The sequence below is a fragment of the Protopterus annectens genome, chromosome 2.part0 (assembly GCF_019279795.1).
Source record: "Protopterus annectens isolate FY-2018-M chromosome 2.part0, PAN1.0, whole genome shotgun sequence".
NCBI classification, from domain to species: Eukaryota; Metazoa; Chordata; order Ceratodontiformes; family Protopteridae; genus Protopterus; species Protopterus annectens.
In genome coordinates, this window is record NC_056728.1 from 1,381,258,312 (window position 1) to 1,381,284,653 (window position 26,342).

Here is a 26,342-nt window from a genome sequence, read left to right on the forward strand (position 1 = left end):
CATTTTTACATTGGGAAAAGTATCAATAGCCTCAACAAACGAATATACCAACATTTGCATGAGATAAGGAGAGATAGCACTAATAATGCACTCTCCAAACACACCATTGAATTCCCTGACCACTTATTTAAGTTTAGTTTCATTGAACAGGTTGGTAATAGGGAAAAGGAGGCCCTACAGAATATTCCTTGAATACAAGGAATTAATATGGCAACTTAGATGTAATGCCACACACCTACAGGGCTCAATGAAATGGTTTCCATTTCTAGTCTATTAAAATTAAAGGCAGAATTCCACATGTAATGTTCAAGTGTATGACATATTTTTCTAAATAAGAAGACAGATATTTTTTTATATATTTTATATACAGTTAGGGTGGAAGTATATGGTGCAGCTTCATTTCTGCTTTTAATCATTTTTTTTATTTGTCATTCTGTGGGGTTTATACGCTTTGTAGACATTATAGGGGTTGCTGTTGCCTTAAAGTGAAGTAATGCAATATTTTAACTTAATTAGTTGACCAATCAGTATGTTACTGCTGTAAAATGGAAGTTTTTTTATTGTATTTAAATTCGCATGTTGAGATTATTTGCTATTCTGATTGTCTTTTGTGTTGACCACCCGAAGAAAGCGCTCATATAAAACTTGTATTGTGTTCACCTGTGCGCCGTACTGTTCCTTGGAGTTTTTGCCATGTAACATAGATATCCTACAAACACCTGCATGTTATGTTCCACGTAACATAGATATCCCACTGAGTAACACCTTCATATGCTGTGAGTAGTTCTATGAAGCAGAGCATGTTATCTGCCACATAACATAGATATCCCACTGAGTAGCACGTTTATATGCTGAGGGTTGTTCTAAGAGACACCAGAAGGACTTCTAAGGCACGGGCACCATCTGGTGCTGAGTCAAGTCAGTATTGTGTGAGTCCATATTGCAAACAAAAAATACATGTCAGAACTCTTATGTCATGTTGTGGTCCTTTTTTTAGAAATAACCTGAAATAAAAAAAATAGTAATGTTTAGTTTTTACACTGTAGCAGTACTTTTATTTTTTTTTTTTAATATTAAAGGTTGCATGCAAAAGGAAAGTAATAATTGCAATAATTTGTATACAGTATGTACTAAATTCCAGTGCTGTAGTTGTAAGAGTAAAGGCTGCCAAGCACAGAGAATAGTTTCCTGTCCAAGAAGGAAGAGCAGATAGCAGGACTATACATAGTAAGCTTAAGATTACTAGTACTGAATGCCAGATCATGGATCTGCAGTAGACAGGGAGAAAAGATGTGTTGCAAACTAGATTAATCTGTTTTCTTTATTCAGAATTTTTTAAAATAGCATCTCAAGACCTTTTTAGATCAACCACACTAGAAGGAACTTGACAAAAATCACTGATTCCTAGGGAATCAAAGATATTTCATTGATCATGATGGTGAAAGTTGAAGCATGGAGACTGTTGTGGCATCCTAAAGTTGATTACCTAAACACCATAAAAAGTTGTGGTTATTTTGTTTCAGTAGCTTCAATAAAATATTTGGATTAATGGTAAGGAGCATTGAGGAGGTGAAACAGAGGAACAAAATTAAGAGTTATAAGTAATAACTGGTAAAGTAACCTAGAGTTCAGTGAGAGAAGTTTCCCCAGAACGCTTAGTCAGTTTTGGCAAACTAAATATTATGTTACTATTAAAGGATAGGTCTAGTTCATATCCTCACCCACTTTTATAGTTTTTCACTGTTCTAATATACTTTCAGGAGACCACTAACATTTTCTTATAGGAAGACTTGGTCTCTTGTTAACCAAGATGGCTGTGTTTTTAGTTTAGTCCTTTGCTAGTTTGATAGTAATGCATAACCTGCAGTTTTGGTAAAGACCAGGACAGCGTTACATAACTTATTCACAGTCTACATGTAGTGCTGGTGACTGATGCCTACTGCTAGCTGTAGTAATGGTTCCAGCAATGTACAATAAATTTTACACGTGCAGGAAAGGAATTTTGATCACAGAGCATGAACTCTGATCCTAAACGAGAAACTGATAGGTACCTGCTTATTGCAGACCAGAATACGCAGCAGAAAGAAAGACATAAGAAAAATGTTATATTCTCTAAGAAGATACTGGTCAAATAATAACGGTTGCATTCATTACCGAGATCTCGTGGCAGTTCTACTTATTGCTATGCCTCAGTGATCATCCATGCCAACAACAGCTCTTTCCTTTTCTGGTGCTATGCACAGACACAGGTTCTTTCTGTGTGTCTACAGTTGTATCCTTCTGTATTGAATTTGATTTGGTCTCCAGAGAAATGTTGCTGCTTTTCTGCACACTTTCTGGTTTCATCTGTATTCTTCCTTTTCATTTCTTGTTAAATCATTTGGCAGTGTTTATAACTGTTTTTCCTCAAAATTAGCTTGTCTTTGTTTTTATCACTGTTGAAAGAAGATTGTTTCTTATGAGCTATGCCACTCCAGCATAAGGTGGCATGATTTCATACCTCATATTTCATACTATGGGCATTCTACACATGGTCTGCAGCTGGTCATTGGAATGAAATGTACTAAATGACCATTTGTAGAAATGCAAATGTAGGAAAATAAACATTTTGACTCAGCAATTCTATGAATTGGGACTTTTTGACTTGGATACACAGCATATTTTTTATTATTTTGGAATAGATCTGTTTGCATGCCTGCTGGAAGCTTAAATTCCTTTGTTTTATAATCTCAGTTAAGTCCAGAGTAAATTGGGAAACACATTACATATTCATTGGCAAATATAAAAATAACAATACAAGAACTGCAGGCAGTAGTCAAAAATGTCAAGTGCCTGGAAAAATTGACAGTTTCAGTACTGCCTTCTTTCACTCTTGATTTATATGTGGTAAAGAATATGGTTAAGGGCATGTCTTAAAATACAGAGATGCTTAAATAAAAGGCTGCAGCCATGAATTCAGGCATGTTTGACCAGATCTGTGTCCTTCCTCCACAGGTGAAGACACAATGACAGGAGATGGAGGAGAGTATCTGCGGCCAGAGGACCTGAAGGAACTAGGTGACGATTCACTGCCCAGCAGTCATTTTCTAGACAGTAGTATGAATTACCTAAGATACAGTCTAGAGGGGGGACGCTCTGACAGGTATGTTTTGAAAGTGTTTTCAGTTTTTTCAATTGCTTGTTCTAGATGTGATAACCACAGTCAAACAGAAGTAAGGTGGAATTGGTGGTGTCATTATGTTATCTGAACTCAAGGCTAAACAGTGCTTGTCAGTGTGCATGACCTGCATGATCTTCATGAAGATGCCTTTCTTCATATTTTAGTTAATATTTTTAATTGGATTTTCATCACTTAATAGGTCTTTTAGGGCTGTAACATATGATACCATTCTGAAATTATGCCCAGAATCATTCTGAGGTTGTTTCATTTTGCTCAAATCTCAGGTGTTCAGAGTGGGTTGAAGGGTCTCATTGTATAGTAATGTTAACATATAAAATTTAAAAAAAATCTATTGTAATGCACCCCGTTGTTTAAAGCTTGTTTGTTTCCTATAACTATGTCTTATTAACTGATAAGCTCTCAGGCTGTTTGCATGAGCACACGCTTTGACATGTATGATCACTTCCTGTCCTCACTTAATACCTTGGCCCTCTTTATGACATTGCAGTCTGCTACTATGGACACTGGTGTGACCACCCAAACTGTACAGTCTGACATCCCATATATGTATGTGGCTGGAGCTGTTGCAGTTACTGCAGAATGCAGACAACAACATGAGATGGCTTATGCAATGATAGTAGGACAGCGGTTAGGATTGAGGACAAGATGACTTAGTGAAACACTGGGAGAGTAAAAATGCAGAGCATGAATACATAAATATAGCACACTTTGCTTTCAGTCATCAAAATAAACAAATCCGGAAGGTGAATAAGATGGTGGGCAAGGAAAACTAACCACTCAGACTGTTAGTTACATGTGCACCAAATATGTTCCTTTCACAGTAGAAGACTACTGCAGACATCCTTGACATCACATTCAGTCACACCTCCTTTCTCCCGTACAACGTTTAGAATGTCACAGGCATGCATTCTTTCTTTCCATCACCAATAACTATGACCTTTAGTGGACAAAGGCTGTGTAATCAGCTTCTGTATATAGCTGGTTGCATGGTATTGGGCAGCGTATTCAGTAATCTGTTCCTCCCGAAAGTCTGGTCTGTCATCTGTCTTTGCTTTAAAACTGGTGGCTGATTGTTTCCTTCTGCAAATGATCTGTGTTACTGATACGTGTAATTATTTGGCAGAACTGAAATGAATTAGTAATACTTTTTTCTTAGGTGGTACTATCATGGAGTATAAGTACATTATTAAAGGAGAAGGGGGCATGGTTCACCACACTGGTGAGATGTAAAGGCACTTGCCCATCTGCTAAAAATGCTTTCATTTGTTTTCGGTTAATTCTGTTTTGTAGCTGCTAGAGCAATTATTCACAATATGGAATTTCCAGTTATCTGACTTGAATATTTTTGACTTATGGTAAATCTTCTCAGTTGTCTGTCATTTACTTGTTGAAATTTTACTTTGCACTGTTGTCACTATATGAAATGGAAATTCAAGAATTCATTGCTAGCAAGCATTGTATCAATAACTGCATGGAGGACATTGCAGGCTGTAGGGGCTTATCATACAGCTCATATATTTGTAACTTTTTTACAATTTTTTTAATCAAATGCATTTGTGGTTGTACGGGTTATATAGACATAAACTGTTTAGTAAAATGTTTGCTCACTGATGTCTTCAGTTTTTCTGACTGAATGATAGATATTTACCACTGATAGTTTATTAGGGCAAAACATTTTTTGCAGACATCTTTAGTAGCTGTGTTAAGTTTTGCATAGTTGTTGACTTCATGCAGAGGACGTTTAGTCATTTTGGGAGTGCACCTACTGTAATTAAAAAGAGTCCCAAAAAGGACCTGCAAGGTCAGCATGGATAATTTGCCATATACAAATGGTCATTCCATGTATGCAGGGTTGCTGGTAGTAGTACTATTTGGGCCATTTCATATCTAGAACAACTTTCAGCTAAGTCTTCAATTTCTATGTCAGTGATAGGGTCTATATTACCAGATCGAACGTTTAGGTTGTCGAATACCTAAACATCGAATTGGTGATATCGAAAGCCAAAAACTGTAATCAGCAGCTTCCATGCAGGGAAAACATTCCCTTGGCCGTAAAAAAAAAATTCAAACTTTTAAACCCTAATGAAGTGGGGGGCTTCACCCCCCCAGACTCCCCACTGCCCTTGCAGATATTTTAAGCCTTTTTGTGCTCGAAGTAATGTATTTAGTTTGGTTATAAATTGTTCTTACCCATCCCATGGTCAGTAATTATACATTACCCTTAATAAGAGCAACTGGATCATACCATAGATACTTTGAGGGGACCCATGCATAGGATACAGGGGCAGCCATAGGGAAACTGTTCTATTACCCATCCATAGATTCAGATTGCCCTTGAATATGGACAGGGATGAGCTGTGTTTTATGTGGATAGGGAGCCTGGTCCAGATCAGAGTTATTCTCTGAAACATGTACCTTCCCCTCCAAACTGTTCTGTAGATGTTGCAGAAGAGTTTTTGATTCATGGCCATGTGTTTCAGATGTCATTTGACTTGCTTATGTGTAGTAGGTCCGTACATATTGGGTTGGAGGATGCCTTATGTGCCACACACATCTCTTACAAGTGTGTGGGATGCTGAGTATAGTGATAGGGCAGTGAGGTGGTTCATGTAGGACAAATTCTTTAGGCCTTGTATCCTTTTAGTAAGGTATCTCTGTGGGCATTCCAGTTTCTGCATGTGTCTAAACAGATACATACCAAAGGGGGAATTATACTCAGTGATTGACCTAATGAGAGCTGAGTAAAGGGGGACAATGACACCTCTAGATGTAGTTGCAATCCCTTTGTCAATAAGCTGTGCAATGAGAAGGACTTTTTTTTATGACAGTGGACACATTCGAAAGTTAGGTCACTGGCCACATAATTTCCAAAATTCCAAACAACTGGGTCAACACTCAGGGGAATATTGTCAATGTGGTATTATCTCAGTCTATTTAACTTCCCAAAGGATACAATAATGCATTTTGTGTCATTTAGTTTCAGTCCATGATTCGGGCACCAGTTATTTATTTTGGACAAACCTGCTTTCAGGATGGCTAAGCCATTTGGGGATTCGATAAGTGTTTCTTGCTTGCAGTCATCTGCAAAATTAACAAGCCAAATCCTTTTGGTGTTGACTTTTACTTCAGAGAAATAGATGCCAAGTAGAAGAGGTCCCAATACCAAACTCCAGGGAACTGGTGATTGGTCTGTTTGTGGGGGTCGTTTCCCCTATTTTAATATCCTGCTTCCTATTTATGAGTTGGTCGGTAATACAGTGGATGATGCAGAGGTTTATTCCTAGTTTATTTAGCTTTTCTAGTATGCCGAGTGGGGGACTGTGTCGAAAGCCTTGGCCAAGTTGAGGTATGCGATGTGTACCATTTTGAGTAAGCATGACCTGACCTTGATTAATCGAAACTAAGATGGGTGCAGTGTTTGGAGGTTCCCTATGCCCTTATTGATTAGTTCTATGGTAAGTCTTTCCATGGCTTACATATGAGGGTGGTCAGACTTATGGGTCTGTAATTGCCTGGATCTCTAAAAGGTCCTCACTTTTCCAGAGAAATGACTGCAGCTGTTCTCCATTTGCATGGTATAAAACTTGTATGGAGGCTGAGGTTAAAAGTGTTGCTAGGGGGTGACAAAATCATGCTTATGTTATTTAAGATACATCCAGGGATATTGTCAAGACTCATCAATGCAGTGTTTTTAGCTTTTGATGGTGCTTTCAAGACTTGTCATGTGTGATAGGAGTGAGGAGTCAGTTTGAGTTATATCTTGTGGGCTAGAAAAAGGGGAGAAAGGGTTAAAGTTTGAACTGAATATATCTGTCAGTAGGTCAGCTATGTCTTCAGCCTCAGCGTAAGTAACACTCAAATCAGCACAACACATTACTGCACTGTGCTTCTGAGAGTATCATTCCTTAAATGTATCATTTAGTTGTCACACATTTTGAGATATATATATATATATATATATATATATATATATATATATATATATATATATATATACACACACACATACACATACACACATACATACACACACACATATATATATATATATATATATATATATATATATATATATATATATATATATACCAGTAGCACAGCTTGTGATCTGCAAAGTCCATTTTTGTTATAAATCTGCTCGGATTTTAAAAAATCACACTAACAGAGATTTACAGATTGATTCGAAATGCTAAAATTATATCTGGGTTCTACTTCAGTGATGATAAAACTAAAATTTTAATTCTCAACAAGAATCATACTCTCAGTGCATTATTAAATTTTTCCTTGTAACAAACAAAATTAAATATCTCAGGATAACTTTAACCAAAACATAGCAAGAAACAAGGGACAGGAATTTTAATAAAAATCAAGAGGATTTTTCACAAGTGATGGATGGAATAAATATTACTATACTTCTGAAGAGAATTCAAATTATAAAAAATGATAAGGCTGCCTAAGATTTAGACATAATACACACACTAGCACTCTCCCTTAGTAGACCACAATTAAATATACTCAATCACATTTTCTTAAGATTTTTTATGGTACCCAAAAAACCCAGATTAGCATGTAAACATCATATAAGAGCATGCGAGAAAGGTGGTATCAGTCTTCGGGATATAGCACCTATGCAAAAGCTGCATCTCTCAAGATTTTAGTACAATGGCTAGATGTTAATTATGATGCAAATTAGAAGAAATTACAAAGTATTCTATTTCAGCATACACAATAAAAAGAATCCTCAAACCTTGGCTGAAATCGTCATAAAGATATGTGACAAGTATTATGCAACTTTATCCAATACAACATGTACTCTCCTATGGTTTCTGCATTTGCAAGGAATGTAATTTAAAAAATCAAATGAATTATTCTGGGAGATTTGGAGAAGAAAATATGGTTTCCTCTAGTAATTATTTTCTGTATAGGCAAAGTTACAACACCTTTAAAATGTGCTAGTAGAAAGACAGAAATTTAATGTAATGGCATAACTGCTTTGAGGGAACAAAAATTAAAACATATGAAACTCATTTATGAATTTTTCTTAGCAATAGGAGCTTGGATTATAATTGAAGAAGTTAAGAGAATGTGCATTATAATGTGGTCAAAAAGAACAGAAAGAAATTTCCTGAATTGTTAGGATATTTAAACCTTGTGGTATACAGCATTAAAGCACATGAAACAATATTGTCAAATTTGTATAAAATACTAATAATTAATAAAGATGAACCAAATTAATACCTATGAAAGTTCGTACTGCAAGAGAAAAAATATCTCAAAGTTAAATAATAATGTTAAAGTCAGTATGTAAGCTGTTATCAGCTTAATACTATACATTTTTACATGGAAGTGTCTTCACTGTTTTTTTACATGTAATAAAATTGCCAAGTTAACAAATTTAACAAAACAATTTGTTAGAGATGTAATCTAGAAGTATAATCTATTGAGTCATGTTCTGTACAAACACTGAATTCTGAAGCTTTATTGAGAGAGAATTATTTTTAAGCACTATCATATCTTATTTCATGAAATATTATTTAATGTTCCTCTATTTCTGAAAATGAATATTGTTCAGTGTAATATCAGATGGAATATTCTTGCCATGTCAAGGAAAATTTTTATAAGAAACTGTAAAACCTCATCTGCTCATATTAAATATTTCCTGCCTATTCTGGAAGATGTTATAAAGAAATAATCAGAAACTAGGAAACTAAGATTAATTCAGAAATTCAGTGACCTAACCTGTGATCTAAAGTTGAAGTTCTTCTGGATAAAATAAACTCAGATAACTACTTAAAGAATAAATACACAAAAAATGCAAGAAGCTACTATTAAATGAAAAAAGACATTGTGTATTTCTGATACCTGGTTTTCTGTAAATATATAGTGTGAAATTTGTTGTAGTATTTATTTGAAGTATATTGGTTGTTATTATTAATTTCAAAATGTGTCATATACTAACATTTGATATTTCAACTGCCTTCTTTAATGTTTCATTTTCTATTATTTAAATAATCAATAAAAATTGTCTTTAAAAAGTCACACTAATTTCTCCTTGTTTTAAGCCCACAGAACCTTCCTAGCTTATCTGACTGTACTGTATCATACACCTCCATCATCAATATAACATATTCATAGCACTGTATATAAGAAAATCATTGCAGCTCAGTCCTTTAAGTCCCTAAATATGTTGGATGCCACTGTATGTGGAATTAACATAAATCAAAGCAACAATATGTCAGTCAAAACAAATACATCATCCTAGTCAATATTCAGATGTGCAAGTTTTGTTACTACATCAGATATTTCAAGGATGTAGCCAGTCATATTTTTTCCAGCAAGAGCTTCAAAATATAGCCAATAACATGTAAAAGTGCAGTTACTATGATACACTGATTGGCTAACAATGTTTCTGTCAATTTTTGAAATGCCCCAAAAATGTCAAATTTAAAAGGTAGTCACTTAATTGTCTGTTGTACCATTAAACAGTAAACTATCTATCAGTGTCTTATATTTGTTATGAATGATATACAAATCTTCCTTATTAAACTTTCAGAACAGTGTTTTCTTGTGATACCATTGCATAATATTCTGTATTCATGATTGCAGACAGACTGTCCTTGCCTGCTTATTTTATTGTATTCTGTGACTTGCCACATAGCTCATGCAAAACTCTTCTCTTACATATTTAATTGTCATAACAGTATACTTTCTTAAGATCTGGTTTTCTCAGTTGTGCCTCATATACTATTTAAAACCATGAGAAGTTGAGTGGTCATCCGCACCAAGTTTCCACAGTGAATTTATTTTACCTTTCCTAATGACCCAAAACATGAGGAAGAATTGATCTCTTTAAGTGCTACAGATGGAAACGTATATTGTGCTACTTATTTTTCTAATCACTTGCCAGAGGTTTTTGATGGAATGTCTTCAGGATACAAGTGCACATAAAGCTAATGATCCAGGCCATGTAGAAAAAAATATTTATTTATTTATTTATTTATTTAACATTTGTTAACCGGGCTAGTCTAACTGGAGACATCTCCATTTTCAGCAGAGGCCCGGGGAGAAAAGCTCCACAATTGTACAGACAGTAAATACAAAACAAAAATGATGAGAACAAAGTTTGATAGGATAAGTACGTATAGTGCCACAAGATAAGAATTAAGTCCTGGTTTAGTAATACATATAATTAGCAGTTTTGGACTAATATGATAGGAAGTAAAAAAAGAACATGATAGATAAGAAAAGAGAAGGAAAGTGTAAAAAATATAAGAACTACAATAATAGAGAGCAGGTATAGAGTAGGGAAGATAAAAGGTGAGAATAATAAGGTAAAATAAATAAATAAGAAAGGGAGGCATTCTCAACAAAGAAGGAAATGTAACATGACTAATGTCTGTAATGCAAAGAGAAACTGTACTAAACAGAAGGAAACTGCTTTGCCATGTAATACCCAGACTGTAGTGTATGATAGCATTGTTCATCACAAAGCATTCAGTCTACAGAAAAGTAGAACATTCTTCCAACAGAAAGTGTTCAAAAGTTTGAAAACAAAAAGGCAAAAAGTAGGCTAAAAGGAAGAAATCTAAACTAAATGTGGAGAGATTATTTATTTATCTTATTTATTCGCATTTGATTACTGGGAAAGTCTGACTGGGCCTTGTGGGTCCCTTTTCAGCAGAGGAAGTAATAATATTACAAATAAAGAAAACAACTAGAATATGTACAGTTTCAGAACATAAGACTTGTATACAATTCAGTTATTTAAAGACCAATACTGTAAAGAAGAGAAGAAAGACTGAATTAGTCAACATGGCTCGGGCTGTGGAACTAGACAGATGAAAACTGTATACTTGCAAATGATGTAGGTAGTGAAAATATTGAAATTACCAAGAACAATGGTGATTAAAATAATTCCTTCATAACTGAGAGAACAGACATGACTAAATTAGAGGCAAGAGAATATTCAGATCTGGTCAGAAATGATATATTAGTAATAGGAGATTTGATTATTAACGAAACTGATACTCACATTTGCAGATAGGATAATGAACATTGAATAGTGTTATGCTTGCCAGAAGCAAAATACATGATGTGAGTAGGGCTTTAGAATGCTTTAATGCAAGGAAGTATGGAGCTACTTTTATTCATGTTGGCACAAATTATCTCATCTTTAAGTACTCACCAGGTTTTAATTGGGAGCTTATAGCCCTCTTGGATGGCATAGATTGTAGTATGCAAAGAAATATTCTTTACAAATCAAATAAAAATAGTCAGGTCAGTATCAATAAAAACATTTTTCAGGTAAATGCCTACATGAAAAAATTACCCGTTTTAAAAGGTATAAATGTGTGAAACATCCAAGCCTAGGCTTGGTCACACATTTATTTAGGCAGGATGGAGTCCACTAGGCAACACAAGGGAAGAGAATTTTTGCAACAGATATATTGCAAGATGTGACAAATTAAAGCATTTTTACCAGTTTAGAAATTTAGTAGTTCACATATAGCAACATTTGATTTATCTGTGCTAGTTTTTAATCCTAGGAACATTCTTCTTCTTCTTTCGGCTTTTAGGGGTCACCACAGCGGATCACCTGTCCGCTCATGATTGGCAGTGGAGTTTTACAGTGTGAAGTTGCCAGCCCGGCGCCCAACCTTCCACAGAAGGCACACACACACACACACACACACACACACACACACACACACACACACACACACACACATATGCACTCACACCTAGGGCCAATTTAGAGTATCCAATCCACCTGCAGCATGTCTTTGGGATGTGGGAGGAAACCGAAGCACCCAGAGGAAACCCACGCGACCACAGGGAGGACATGCAGACTCCACACAGAAGGCACCCCAGCCGAGGATCGAACTGGAGAATATCTTGCTGTGAGATGACAATGCTAACCACTGCACCACCGTGGCCGCTCAAATCCTAGGAACATTATTAACAATTTCTATTGGAAAATTTGCTGCACTTGCTTAAGCTTGATGTTATTATTTGTGAAACATGGTTAAAGAATAACTGAAAACTAGTTCTGTCACGATATAAATGTTTTTTTTCTGTAGCAGACAGTCAAACAAAAAAATCCAGTGGAGATGTTATGATAGGAATTAAAGACTGTTATTATGAGACCTGTGATTATTATATCTTTGAAAAAATACCAATGAATGTGACAATAGCATGAAGCACAGGAGTGAAAAATCACGATAGCTGGGGACTTAAATGTACTAGAAACACCCTGGAAAAATATTGATTCTATAGTATTAGCAAGGAGATTATTTGCAATATATGTTCAAGAACAACATTTTTTGCGCATTAGAAGCAAACCTACCAGAACACATAACATACTGTATGTTGTTTGTGTTCCTAAGGACAAGATTCTTACTTTATGTCACGTTTTACCACCACTGATGTGCAGTGATTATGGAGTTATAAAGGTTAAACTACAGCTAGATAATTCTTTCAAGCTAAACTCTAAACCAGTGTACAGGAAATTAATAACAGACTACACAGACGCAAACCAGTCACTATATAAAAGTAATTGTAGTCATGTTTTTGGTGGAAAGACAGCAAAAGAAATGTGAGAAGATTTGAATGGGAAATTGAATGCAAAAAAATAAATAAATTAAACAAAAATGTTTAATATGAAGATCTAGGCTTACAAAGTGAGACATACTTTATTAGCATGAAAGAAATAATATACAAAATCAAAAAAGGTCAAACCTGAAGTTTGAAAACTGAAATAAACAAACTGGTCAGGCAAATTAAATACATTGAGTGACAAGATCAGGAACAATTTGAAGAAAATTTATATAAAGGTATTGAACATAATAACAAACAATAAATAGCAAATACATATATAAACCAAGAAAAAACAAAATTCACAGCAGCTTTCAAATAAAACTTGTAATCCACAAAACGAAGCAGTTTTTCAGGCAAAACAATAAAGCTCTGAGCAGGGCAAGCTTAAAAAATTGTGAAAAAAAAACACAGATGGCTCAGCACACTTCAGTTCACTTTATTCCATAGAAACACAGCACATTAACCCTCCAACATATGTTTTTGTTTTAAAAATCACTTCCTCAGATGTGGACTGTTCAAACTACTAGTGCTTTATACCATTCACTTAATTACATTGATTAGGTTAATTAAACTAAACTAAATTAACCTTTCAATTAATTCATTAACCTAATCAATGTTTTTTGCAATTTTCTAAGCTTGCCCTGCTCAGGGCTTTATTGTTTTGTCTGAAAAGCTGCTTCGTTTTGTGGATAACAAATAAATGTATATAAGATGTAGTAGGTGTAAAGACATCCAAATCGATAAACTGTTTGTCAGTTCTAAACTTTATTGTCAAATACAACCGACTATAGATATATTTATAAAATGTTATGCAAAGGGTCTATATTAGAACACTGAACATTCAAAATGTGTTCTAATATCGAACCGTACCAATCGAAAATACTAAACATTGAACATTCAGAACAGCAAATTTTTTCCTGGGAAAAAAATTGCTGTTCCAAAACACATACACACAACACAAGCACACCAAACAAACAGCAATCCACACACATACACCTAAACTCTTACCCCTAACCCTACACTAAAGTATACACACACCACTAACTATCCACTTACCTTAACCCAAACCCTAACCCTAAGGCCCGTCACTCTCGCACACTCATCTCACCCGCGCCCTAACCCTAACTCACCTACCCCGCCCTAACCCTCATGTCCACACAATTTCACACTTACCTGACCCATGCCCTAACCCTAACTCACCTAACCCGCCCTAACCCTCATGTCCACACAATCGCACACATACCTAACCTGACCCTAACCTTAACTAACCTAACCCGCACTCAATCGCACACTTACCTGAACCCGAGCTGTAACTTTCCACCAGAACGCTGAAAATACCGAAGAAACAGAAATGGACAACCAAATTCTTTCCCTAGGAAAAAATTTGATTTTCTGTTTCTTTGATATTTTTAGCGTTCGCTGAAAATGGGTCAATATTAGAACACTCGATATTTTAAATGTTCGGTGTTCTAATATAGACCCTATGCAAAATAGTTTGGTAACACAAAGGGGGAGATATTTTGTGCTCACAACATCCAAGTAACTTTAGAAACTGAATTTAAAATAAATTCTGTTGAAAAAATGTTATGCAAACTGAACCCAAGCAAAGTACAGGGGGAGGATAGATTAGTAATAATGACTTAAGAACAATTAAGTATGAATTTACAGAACCAATACATCTGTTATTCACTAGGTCATTTTAGCATGGGGAGATTCCTCAAGATCACAGACATGCACTTGTTAAACTTATCTTTAAAGGAAATGGAAATAAGAGAAACCAACAATCGTATAGCCCATAAGCCTACTTTCTTGTTTTGAAAAAAATAATAGAGAAAATAAGATAAATTATTGTAAGAATTGTAAAGGTTGGGAATAGATACCCTATATCAGTGTGTACATTTGCTAAAAACAAATGTATGACTACTTGGGAAAAGATATTTATAATATAATAACAAGTATAAATGATAAAGTGTGATGTGTTGCAATTCATACAGACATCTTCAGCCTTTGATTGGGTGAAGGTCATATACAAAGCACTTTTCAAGTCATTTGAACAGCTAGGTATTAATGTGATTTTGATATGATGAATATCTGCATAGCTTACAAATAGGACATGGCAAGTATCATATAAATAATGAACAGATGAAATTTAGGTTACAGTCAGGGCATCCAAGGGGCTCTGTCTCAATCTAACCCATACTTGCCTGTAAGTTGCATTAGACCTTACCTAGATCATGTAATAATAATATGAAAACCTTTTAAGAAAAGCAGTATGAGTAAATTGGAAAAGAAAAAGTACAGTGGATGTATATCAATGGCATCCACGGGTGTAAAAGTTTAAAGTTATTATGAAAAAGTAAAATATCTAAACTTGCTCAATGGCTCATACAGATAATTTAAGAGGAGACTTTATGCAGGGATATAGGTCATTTAGAGACCACTGCTTCCGGGAATAGGTTCATATGTAGGTACTAGGCTATCAGCCCAAGTGCCTAAGTAAGCCTAGCCAACAAGGTTCCCTGGCTTACGCCACCCAAGAAAGTTAATTTCCTATGCCCCTGTCGAGCAGAGCCACAGAAGTGATCCCAGGGGTGTATTTTCCTATTTCCCATCCACTCATCAAGATTTTTCTTGAAGCGTGTTAATGGGGAACTTTGCTTGACATAGATGGGTAGCTTGTTCCAGAGTATGGGAAGTTTCTAGGACAGGAATCTATACCTCCAGTATGTCCTGTTTATTGTAGTGGCAAGGTTTAGGTCCCTAGAGCATGTAGCTCGGAGGGATTGGGATTTCTTTAGGTGTAGTATGTCCAACAGCTCTGTGTTTAACATAGCTTTATATGTTAGGCAGAGATCTCCTCGGAGTAGGCAGTATGCTACAGAATAAAGCTGGAGTTTTTTGAGACGGTCAGTGTAGGGCATCTTTTTGAGGCCAGTAATCTGCTTTGTGAGGTACTTCTGTTGCCATTCAAGCTGCTGCAGAATGTCTTGTGAGATGCATTCCAAAAGGGGCGTTGTACTCTATAATGGGTCTAATGAGTAGAGGGGAACAATGACCTCTTTTTTACTGGATGAGAACCCTTTTGTGATGAAGTGTGTCACGTAAGGATTTCCTGACTGCTGTGGTGATGTGATTATCAAAGGAGAGACTACTGTCTACCTGGGTCCCATGGTCTCTTATCACACATTTGGCATTAAGTAGATTGCTGTTTATGTTTTAGTTCATGGGTACAGAGATTTTACCAAAGGGCATGACAATGCACTTTTGGGATTGAGCTTGAGACCATGCCTCTGACACCAGGGATCTGTCTCAGTGAGGCCCTTCTGTAGGATGTCCACATCATTTGGGGACTCTGCTATGGCTCCTGGTTTACAGTCATCTGCAGACTTCATTAGCCAGAGGCCTTCTGTGTTAGCCTGTACTTCAGGGAAGTAGATACCAAGCAGGTGAGGTCCCAGGACTGAACCCTGTGGTACTCCACTTGTCACTGGTTTGAAGTCAGATTTGGAGTCTGCAACTTTTACAGTGTGGGTTCTGTCAGTGAGCTAGTTGTCAACCCATCTTGTGACATAGGGATTTATACCTAGTTTAGTGAGTTTAGCTATAATTCCAGAATGGGGGGTGGTGTCGAAAGCCTTGGTAAAGTCAAGATAGGCTGTGTGAACCACCTTACCCTCATCTATGGCTTTGGTGACTGCCTCAAAGAAGTCAATCAGGTTCAAAAGGCATGATCTGCCTTTCAAAAACCCGAACTGGGTGAGGTCCAGAGTTTGGAAGTTACCAATGTGTTTGTTTATGAGTTTTATGATGATACGTTCCATGGCCTTGCTCACCAGGCTCACCAGGCTCATCAGGCTAATAGGCGATAGTTCCCAGGATCAGTGGTGGCTCCCCCTTTGTGGAGTGGGATAACTGTTGCTGTGCTCCATTCATTGGGCACAAAGCCTGACATGAGACTATGATTGAACATGGTGCATAGGTGGGGAGCCATTTTGTTCTGTAGTTCGTGTAAAATGCAGCCTGGGATATTGTCCGATCCCATGGATGCTGTGTTTTTGGTTTTAGAGAGTGCAGAGTTTACCTGCATAGATGTGATTACAGGGACTCTGCATTATTCCTGTATAGATATGGGCCCTTTAGGGGGTGAGAGGGGGTAAAGTTAGTACTGAACCTATCTGCCAGGATGTTGGCAATATCATTTGGTTCTGTAATTTTCGTGCCATTGTGCTGTAACTCAGAACAGATCTGGGTGTTGCCATTGAGATTCTTGACATAGCCATAGAATGCTTTGTGGTTGCCCTTAGAATCAGTGGCGATTTTGTTTTTGTAGCTATCTTTGGAGGATCTTATAAGGAATCTCGGCTTCTTACTGAGGCTGACCAGGGAGCTCCTCCACTCATGGGATTTTACTCTCTTTTGCAACAGTTTCTTCCTACTGTTGTAGAGTTTGTTTATGGCAGGGGACCACCAGATTGGCTTCCTTTTTTTGCAGGATAGTGTCTTGGTTCTGTTTGGGATAGCACGATCCATGCACTCATGTAAGTGCTTATAGAGTGCATTTTTGTAGGTTTCAGCAGTCCTAACTGTATTGTCCATCTGCATGGGTGTCATGAAGTATGCCACTTTGAAGTTGGCTTTAGAGGAATTTTTTACCGTGGTTTCCTTAATGGTGGGTGTGGGCGGGATGCGGATATCTAAGGTGATTAGCTTATGGTCGGATCTGACCAATGAGGAGTTGACTTCAGGTGTGGAACACTGGTCACTCATGTTGGTAATGACTAGGTCTAGGATATTGTTGCCCTTGGTGGGGGTGTGGATAAGTTGATCCAGAGCATTGGAATTTATGAATTCTGGAAAGCGTTGAGCGAAAGTGATGGTACATGAGTAGTTTTCCCAGTTAATGGTGGGGAAGTTGAAATCACCCATTATTAGGGTGTTTGGTTGAACCCTAATATTTTCCAGTATATCAAGAAAAGAGGAGTGGGAATCTGGGGCATGGAGGGGGATCTGTAGCAAGCTACAGTTTGGATTGCAGTTTTTCCCAGGGTTAGTTGCACTTGGATAACCTCGAATGCATTATGCTGTAAAACTAGACTGGAGGTGTGGATATCCTTAATGAATATGGACACACCTCTGCCTTTGGTGTTCTGGTCCAGGTTAGATGGTCGAAAAGTGTGGTATGAGTTATAGTCTAGTAATGCAGGGGTGCTCTCAAGAGCCTTGAACCAGGTCTCAGTCACTGCACAGATATTGATGTTCTCCATTTTAAGGAGTGCCTCGAGTGAGTGCTTTTTGAGATTTAGACTTCTAGCACTGAGTAACATTACCCTCAGTTTTTGCTTGCCTGTTCCTGTTATGGTGGTGAATGCTTGGGATTACCAAACAGTAGTAGAAAATCATCAGACAACCTGTATACAGTCCTGATGGAGAGATGAAAAGTCAGCAAGCAAAGTAGACTAGTAGTGTTGAAATTGAGTTCATCCTCGAGTCTTGGTGAGTACCTTCATGATGTGGACCCTGTTTTCACAAAACCTCACCAAGGTGACACTGATATCTTGACTGTATTTTTATAGCATATATCATAGACAGAAGTAAATCAAAAATAAAAAAAGATAGCTGGGTGCACAAGACCCAAGATAAAAAAGTGCCCAATCCTGGTAGGCTCACTGGTGCCAGGACTGGAAAAAATGACAGTGTAGAATCCTCAAATACGGAAACATTCTGACAATGGGGCCAGGCCAGGCTGAGGGGGAAGATGGCCCCCCATTGTAGAAGGAATTAGAAGTCCACAAAAATGACAAAAAATGATTGGCCAAAGAAGAGCCATAAAGTTGATAGAGTGGACTATTGAGGATAAGAAAGAAATTATGTATTGTTACTGTTATGCAAAAAGCCCAGAATATCCAGACACAAGATATACAAAATGATTAAGAGAGAAATTAGAGGAAAGAAAAATACTTCTGAAGGAAAAACTGTCAGAAGCTTCAAATAAAAATTTACTTTCATTAATACAACAGATTTTTGAAAAACATTATATAGATGAAGAAATGTTGATCTGTTTGGAAAAAGAAGCATCTGAGGAAGTGAGAAAATATAAACAACAAAACCTAGAGATATTTGAAAAATATAAAAAAGAAATATGGACATGGGAAAGAAAGAGAGATTTGATATGGTGCAATATTTATGCAAAGGAGAAAGCCAAGTTAACTAATATAGAGAAGGCAGTCTCAAAGATATTCAAAGAGAAATTCATGCAAAGGCATCCTGATATGGAAAATTCCACAATAAAAAAAATTAAGAGCACAAAGATATAATGTAGAAAAAATGATTAGTAAAGCAGAAGTTAAAGAAATAGAAATTGAAGTTATGGAGTGCCTGCAAAGTGAAGGATTTAATGTAGAAGGTCTAAAACAGAATACATCACAGCATGATGGAGCGAGTCCCCAGAATAAGGAAAAGCAAGAAGATCAGGAGACGTGAAGAAGAAATATGGGCAGGGGAAAGGAAAAGAGATTTAATATGGTATAATATTTGTGCAAAGGGGAAAGCAAAACTACCTAATACAAAAGGAGCAGCACCAAAGATATTTGAAGAAAAATATAGGGAAAGGAATCCAGATATGGAAAACTGTACAATACAAAAAATAAAAAGACTAAAAGGAAAAGTAGAAAAAGAAATTAGTAATGGAGAAGGCAAAGAAATAGAAATTGAGGTTATGGAACAGCTGCAAAGAGAAGGATTCAGTATAGTAAATCGAGTACAGAAAGCACCCCAACAGGATAGAGCAATGGATATCCAAATTAAGGGAAAATCAGTGGAACAGGAAGCAATTGGTCAGGTGCCATATCAAGATATTTTGGAGCCTTCCACAAGAAACCAGTTTAAACATTCATTTGAAGCTAGACAGCAAGGAAAGGAACAGGAAACTGTGGAAACTCTGATGCAGTCAGTGTTGAGGAGCGATAGGCCAGTGAGTTCCCATATAACAGAACAACAGAAGACACAGGATGAAACTGAAGAGAATGTGCCACAGGAAGATGCTATAGAAGCTTTTATATGACGGCAAGGAAGATGCTATAGAACTTTCTATAGAATCCCCGCAGGAATTGGAAAACAAGGGATGTGTCCCCAGTATGGAAGAAAATGAGTTAAGAAAAGAGTTTCTTGATTTAATAGACAAAGACAGATATATCAAGATCAATGTGAGAAATAGACTGAAAAAGGTTAATAAAACCCCAAAAGTTAGAAACTTGATAAAACAAATAAACACAGTAATTAGGACTGTCCATAGAGATCCATGCAATATAACAGAAGTAAACAGGATATATTACTGTGCAGCTAAATTAATAACTGATAAAGTTCTACCACAGGAACACAGGGTAGCAAGGAAAAAGAGGGGATGAATGTGAATACTATCATGGAAATATTTAATAGAGAAAACTATAAAGCAGCTAAGATAATAAGTGTCACTGTTAGAAGATTATAGAAGAGGGAACAGATCAACAAAAATACTAAGACATATAGATGTGATGAAAGCAATGCACAGTATTAGAACAAACCAGGATCTATTATGTACTATTCGAGAAAACAAACTAAAAATTTCAAAACAGGCAGAAAGACTTAGAAGATACGAAGATAAATATAAGGGAAAAGCAAAAAAATAAGCAATTTATTGATGACCCAAAAAAGTTTTATAAAGAATTGGCAAATAAGGTAAAAGGAATTAAAAGACCGCCAAAAAAGAGGAAGTAGATATATTTTGGAGAAGTATTTATAAAGATCCTGTGGAACATAACAAAGATGCTAAATGGATAGAAGTAAAAGAAAGAATAAGTCCATTTAAAGGTAGAGGACATAAAATCGGATGAAATAACAGCCAGAGAGATTGAAACGAAGTTGAGAAAAGCCTCTAACTGGAAAACCCCAGTCCCAGATGCAGTACCTAACTTTTGGCTTAAAGTATTAACTTCTTTGCCTGAGGACTTAGCCATGAGTAAGAACTATTTATATGTGCACCCCGCACACACACCACACTGGTTAACAACAGGAAAAACATTGCTCTTACTTAAGAGTGAACCTGCAAGTTACCCTAAAAATTGTAGACCGATAACTTGTCTTCCAACGATGTACAAACTATACACGGGAATTGATGCTGACAGAGTTTATAGTCATTTAGAAGAAAACTCAATTATGGCAGTAGAACAAAAGAGCAATAAAAAAAAAGTCATATTGAACAAAGGATCATTTGTTGTTAAACAAAGTTATAGTGGAGAACTGCAAGAAGGGGAAGAATCTAAGTATGGCATTGATTGACTACAAAAAAGCATTTGATAGTATTCCACATTCATGGATAAACGAATGCTTAAAAATGTATACGATACACCCGACACTGATTGACTACATTACAGTAACTATGAAACTGGCATACAACTTTGCAATTAAACCATGATAAAGGACAGATTATTCCAGGGATAAAAATTCAAAGGGGTATATTCCAGGGTGACTCTCTGTCACCGTTGCTATTCTGCCTTGCCATTAATCCATTAAGCTGTTTACTTAACAGCTTAGGCTATGGCTACAATTTGGCATCTAGAAAACAACAAAGTCTAATGACTTCTCATCTTCTCTTTGTCAATGATTTAAAACTGTGTAGCTCATCAGATGAGGAACTGAAAGCACAGCTGCCGGTTGTCAAAACTTTTTCAGATGATATTGGAATGTCATTTGGTCTTGATAAATGCGCAAAAGCAACCTTTAAAAAAGGAAAACTGCAGCACCAGGAAAACATAAGTTTGGGACAAGGATGTGATATAAAAGAACTTGAGCAAGAGGGAGTGTATAAATACTTGGGAATTTATGTAGGGTCGAAGACTTCCATTAATCCTGAAATCAGCATTGACATCTAGGAACAAAATCCAAGCTATAAACCAATTTGCTCTTCCTGTCCTAACTTACAGTTTTGGAGTGATTGATTGGCCCTAAAATGTGTTGGCTAGATCAGATATTAAAACAAGAAGGATGCTTCATGCTCACCAAATGATCTATAAAAATCAGTGCATACCAAGATTATATATTCCCCATTCCAAAGGAGGGATGGGCTTCCTTGAAACTGATTACATGTGTACATCTGCAATCGTGGGACTCCACATGTATCTGCTGACCTCACAAGACCCAAACGTAGTGAAAGTGTTGAAACATGAGATGCCTTCTTTGCTTAACCTAGCAGAAACATATCGGAGTCAAGCAGGAATGGAAATCAAACCAGGAGTAAATAAAAACCAGGCAGCAACTGAATGTGCAGCAAAACAAGAGAAAGAATATAGGGTTAAGGACCAGATGAAAAGGCAAGAAATGTGGAAAATACATAAATATAGTTGCAAGTATAGAAAACTGCTGGAAGAACCTCATATTGACCAGGAACGAATGCAGAAATGGTTAAGGAGAGGTGAATTCAAACCAAGAGATGAAAGGTTAATATTGGCAGCCCAGATAGTGGGCTACTTATACACTGGTTTACAAAGTCCATTGAACATGTGGGAGAAACAGACAAACATAGGTTTTGTAAAACCAAATTGGAAACAGTCACACACCTTGTTGCTGGTTGTGATATACTAATGGCAGAAGGACTGTATACTGAAAGGCATAATAATGTAGCAAGACTGTTGCACTGGAGATTGTGCAAAGATTATAATACTGAAGTAGCTGAAAAACACTGGAAACATGAGCCACAAAGCATCATAGAAAATGATGGTCTATATCACATGGTCTCATCCAGTTTAAAAGATAGATGCTATAAAACCGGATGTACTGGTCCAGAAAAAGAAGACAAAAATAGCATTGATCATTGAAATCACCACACCCAGTGACTACAGTATCCTGTGTACAGGCAGATACAAATTTATAAAATATCAGGATTTGCAAGCAGAAATTAGATCAATGTGGAAGAAGAATATCCAGATAGTTTCCATAGTTGTAGGAGCAATGGGTCTTATAAAAAAGAGCCTACAATCATATTTAGATATGTTACCAATACATGCAACTCCATACAAACAGCAGAAGGAGTCATTACTGGGCACATTGCGGGTGCTATGAAGAGCACTTTTGGCTGACATCAAAGAGTGAAACAATACTAATTACACAAACTTTAATCATACTTTGACTTAGGAATAGGGTCCATTCCCATCATGGTATTTGAAACCCAAAAGATTTGGAGAAATTAAAAAGGGAGATTATATAGGAATGAGAGGTATACTAATTGGTTTTCTGAAAGAGTAATTGCCACCTGTAACAGCCTCCAATATTATATTAAAGTAACTACTAGCCTGGATATGTTTAAGAACGGCTCTGATACTTATTATGGAGATGGCTATTTTTGGTATACTGGCAGGCTAGAATGGCATTATTGCCCATGCCTTAAATGTTTGCATGTGTATCCATAATGCATGTGATGGCCACAGTAAGTTACAAAGTGCATAAGTTCTTTGTTCACTATCTTCATACCTTCAAAATATCTTAAAGCAAAATATTACATCCAATATTTGTGATAAGTTTAGATTGAATATAGTTCTTATTAATTCTCAACATTTCTTTCCCATTGTCATGTCAGCTTTAACTGTATCAGGTATTTTCATGTTTATAGTATCAATCAGGTTTTTTTTTCCGCTGCTCAAAATCATATTTCTGTTCAACAACAGGCAAATACTTTAATGCAGCATTGTTTTTTTTTCCTTTTCAACATATTAGGAAAATGTCCTTTTCTACTACAGGTTCTACAGAATTTATTATAAGCAGGGCAGCTCTTCCCGTTATGCTTATAGATGTACCTAATTAATGAGGAGTGAATTTTAACAGTATGAGCATTTTTCTTTTCTCCATTACTGTTACAATATAGTGATTGTCACGTGATTCTTTCTATATACCCATTAGATTTGCAGAGCATTCTTATTCATCTCTTACTTTTTATTTGACTATTTTTTCTTATGCCCATTTCTGCAGTCATTCTTTTAAATGTGTATCAGTAATTTCACTGCTCTGTATACAGTTATAGCCTTTGATAAAGTTAGATCTGTTTCTTGTAGTAGCCTGCCCCTTATTTCATCATTTCTTACTGGCAATGCATTTGGACTATATGTACTCCCTCAGCCAACGCCACCACCAACAACATAATATGCTCCCAAGGCCAAGAAAAATATATGTCACTTGGCTTTATGTCTACCTTCCAGACCTTATGGTGAAGGTCATGTTTATTATTCCACTGTTTTGGCTGCCATATGCATGCCTTTAGTGACCCTGTAATATCCAGTGTAGTCAGTGATATGCTGATTTGGATCTCACAAACTCTGATTTGGTTTGCAGGGTATTCCACTGATTAGGAAAACACTTCCTTTACTGTTATAGTGAGTTTATAACTCTTCTCATTTGGCAGTTTCCTGATAATTTTTGCCCTACTAGCTGTAGAATATATTTGGGTCCTTAATGAAAGAAAGGGATCCTTTACTTTGAAAGAAACTAATTTTCCCATTAGTCTAGTGAAAATGGAAGCACACTGCTATGCATTATTTGATTTTCTATAGAACATCTATACATATAATCAACAAATGAGAATATAGTCTCCTTTCTTATAATTAAAACGTGTTACTTTCCATACCCCATCAGAAGGAATGCAGTAAGCATCTAATTCTCAGAGACAAAACATGATTTCAATATTTTTGCTGTTCTTTTTTCAGAGATAATTCAAATACAATTAAGTGGAGTTTGGTCGTTTGTCTTAGAAGTATTTAGTAAACCTGCTTAGAATTAGACCTCTTTGCGTAACCAGTGAACACAGAAGTATCATAGTACTGTTATATGGAAACCAGGCATGCAGTATTCCAGAATGCCATCATTTGTTTTCCTTTCTCCCTGAGATTCAGGTTCTGCAATGGCTTTCTTGTATTTTGCAGCTTCAGTAAGTGGTGTCAGAGCTGCAAATGGAAGGGGGTCTCAGTTATACTGATTTCACTTGAGTAAGTTGTTTTACCCCTTGACATATCTAGATATGGGACATTTTGCTATGCCTCCACTTAACTAGGACTTGTAGATGGTTTGTGTTACAACCTCAGTGTATCTGGTTATTAGGTACTATATTAGCCAATGTTTCTTTCTTCTTCCTCATGAGACTTAGATGAGCTTGCCATTTTCTTACCACTCATATAAAGAGGTGAGCTGCAGGCAGTATTCAGGGGAAATGAATTAGATGCTATGGCCATGTTTTCATTTCAAGTTGTATCGGTAGAGATACTTATAGTAGTGGTATAGCTGTTACTGGGCAGCTATGAAGTGGATGATGATGGTCTAATTGATATTGCCCTAAGTCAAGCCATTACATTTTTTAAAAACTTGTTTAAGTAAATACTGACATGGTTTACCTTTTCAGTTTGCTAATTGAAAGTCTTGTTTCATGGCACAGACTTTATAGTTTGAGTTTTATATTTATTAATTTGCTATTCATTATTTTGCATTCATATTTTCAGTGTACTCCAAAGTTGAGGGCAAGTAATATAGCGGTCATTACAAAAACTGCATAATACATGAGTATACAGCATTAGCCCAGCACATGTACCCTCATGTAGCCTAATGTACAATATTATTCCAGCACATGTACTCTCATATGACCTAACATACGATATTATTCCAGCATATGTACTCTCATGTGACCTAACATACAATATTATTCTAGCACATGTACCCTCATGTGACCTAACATACAATATTTTTCCAGCACATGTACTGTCATGTGGCCTAACATGCAATATTATTTCAGCACATGTACTCTCATTGGGCCTAACATTCCAGTACTCCAGCCCATCCAGACTCCTGGTTACAGACTGTTGAGGACACAGTATGTAAGGGTGGAAAAAGAAATCTCAGTTGTGATGTGCAAGGGAGAAATCATATATGTTGTTTACAATGGGTGCTCATAACTTGTTTGGGGTTAGGAAAAAAGGACCATTATTATCCAGACAAGGAGAGCAATATAGACATGGGTGGTGATTAGCTGATTTCATTTGTCTGGATGTGCCATACATTTTAGCTAGGAAAGCCACAGTGAAAAACAATAACGTCAGACTTAAGTCCATCTGACAAAGTGGTAGAATTCAGGTATCATAGGATGAGCCCTTTACTAATCAAAGTTTTATCCCTTTTTAAATAATGTAACAAAACACGCGCACACACACACACACACACACACACACACACACACACACACACACACACACACACACACACACACACGAAGACCATGACTACCATCAATTATCCTCCCTTTACAAATAACATGGAAATATTAACTGAATTATTTGTAATAAGCACTGTCCAAAAATGCTACTACAGTCCGGCCCTTTGTTTTTCAACCTTTGACCATATTCCATTATTATTGCTACAGGATCGATCACAGCCTTGGTAACTGTACTAAATGTTGCCATGTTCCTACAGGATGACAGCCTTGGTAACTGTACTAAATGTTGCCATGTTCCTACAGGATGACAGCCTTGGTAACTGTACTAAATGTTGCCATGTTCCT

At 36.5% G+C, this 26,342-nt stretch overlaps 1 protein-coding gene across 31 annotated transcripts in view; it reads left to right on the plus strand.

Annotated features, from left to right (window-relative positions):
* The window catches only part of ANK2 (ankyrin 2), a 3,034,032-nt gene that overhangs the window by 2,365,698 nt on the left and 641,992 nt on the right, over positions 1-26,342 (plus strand). For all 31 annotated transcript variants that reach the window (XM_044061567.1, XM_044061562.1, XM_044061555.1 and 28 more), the window contains one exon: positions 2,995-3,142. In XM_044061567.1, the coding sequence (XP_043917502.1) occupies positions 2,995-3,142 (148 nt within the window). The remainder of the gene's footprint in view (positions 1-2,994; positions 3,143-26,342) is intronic.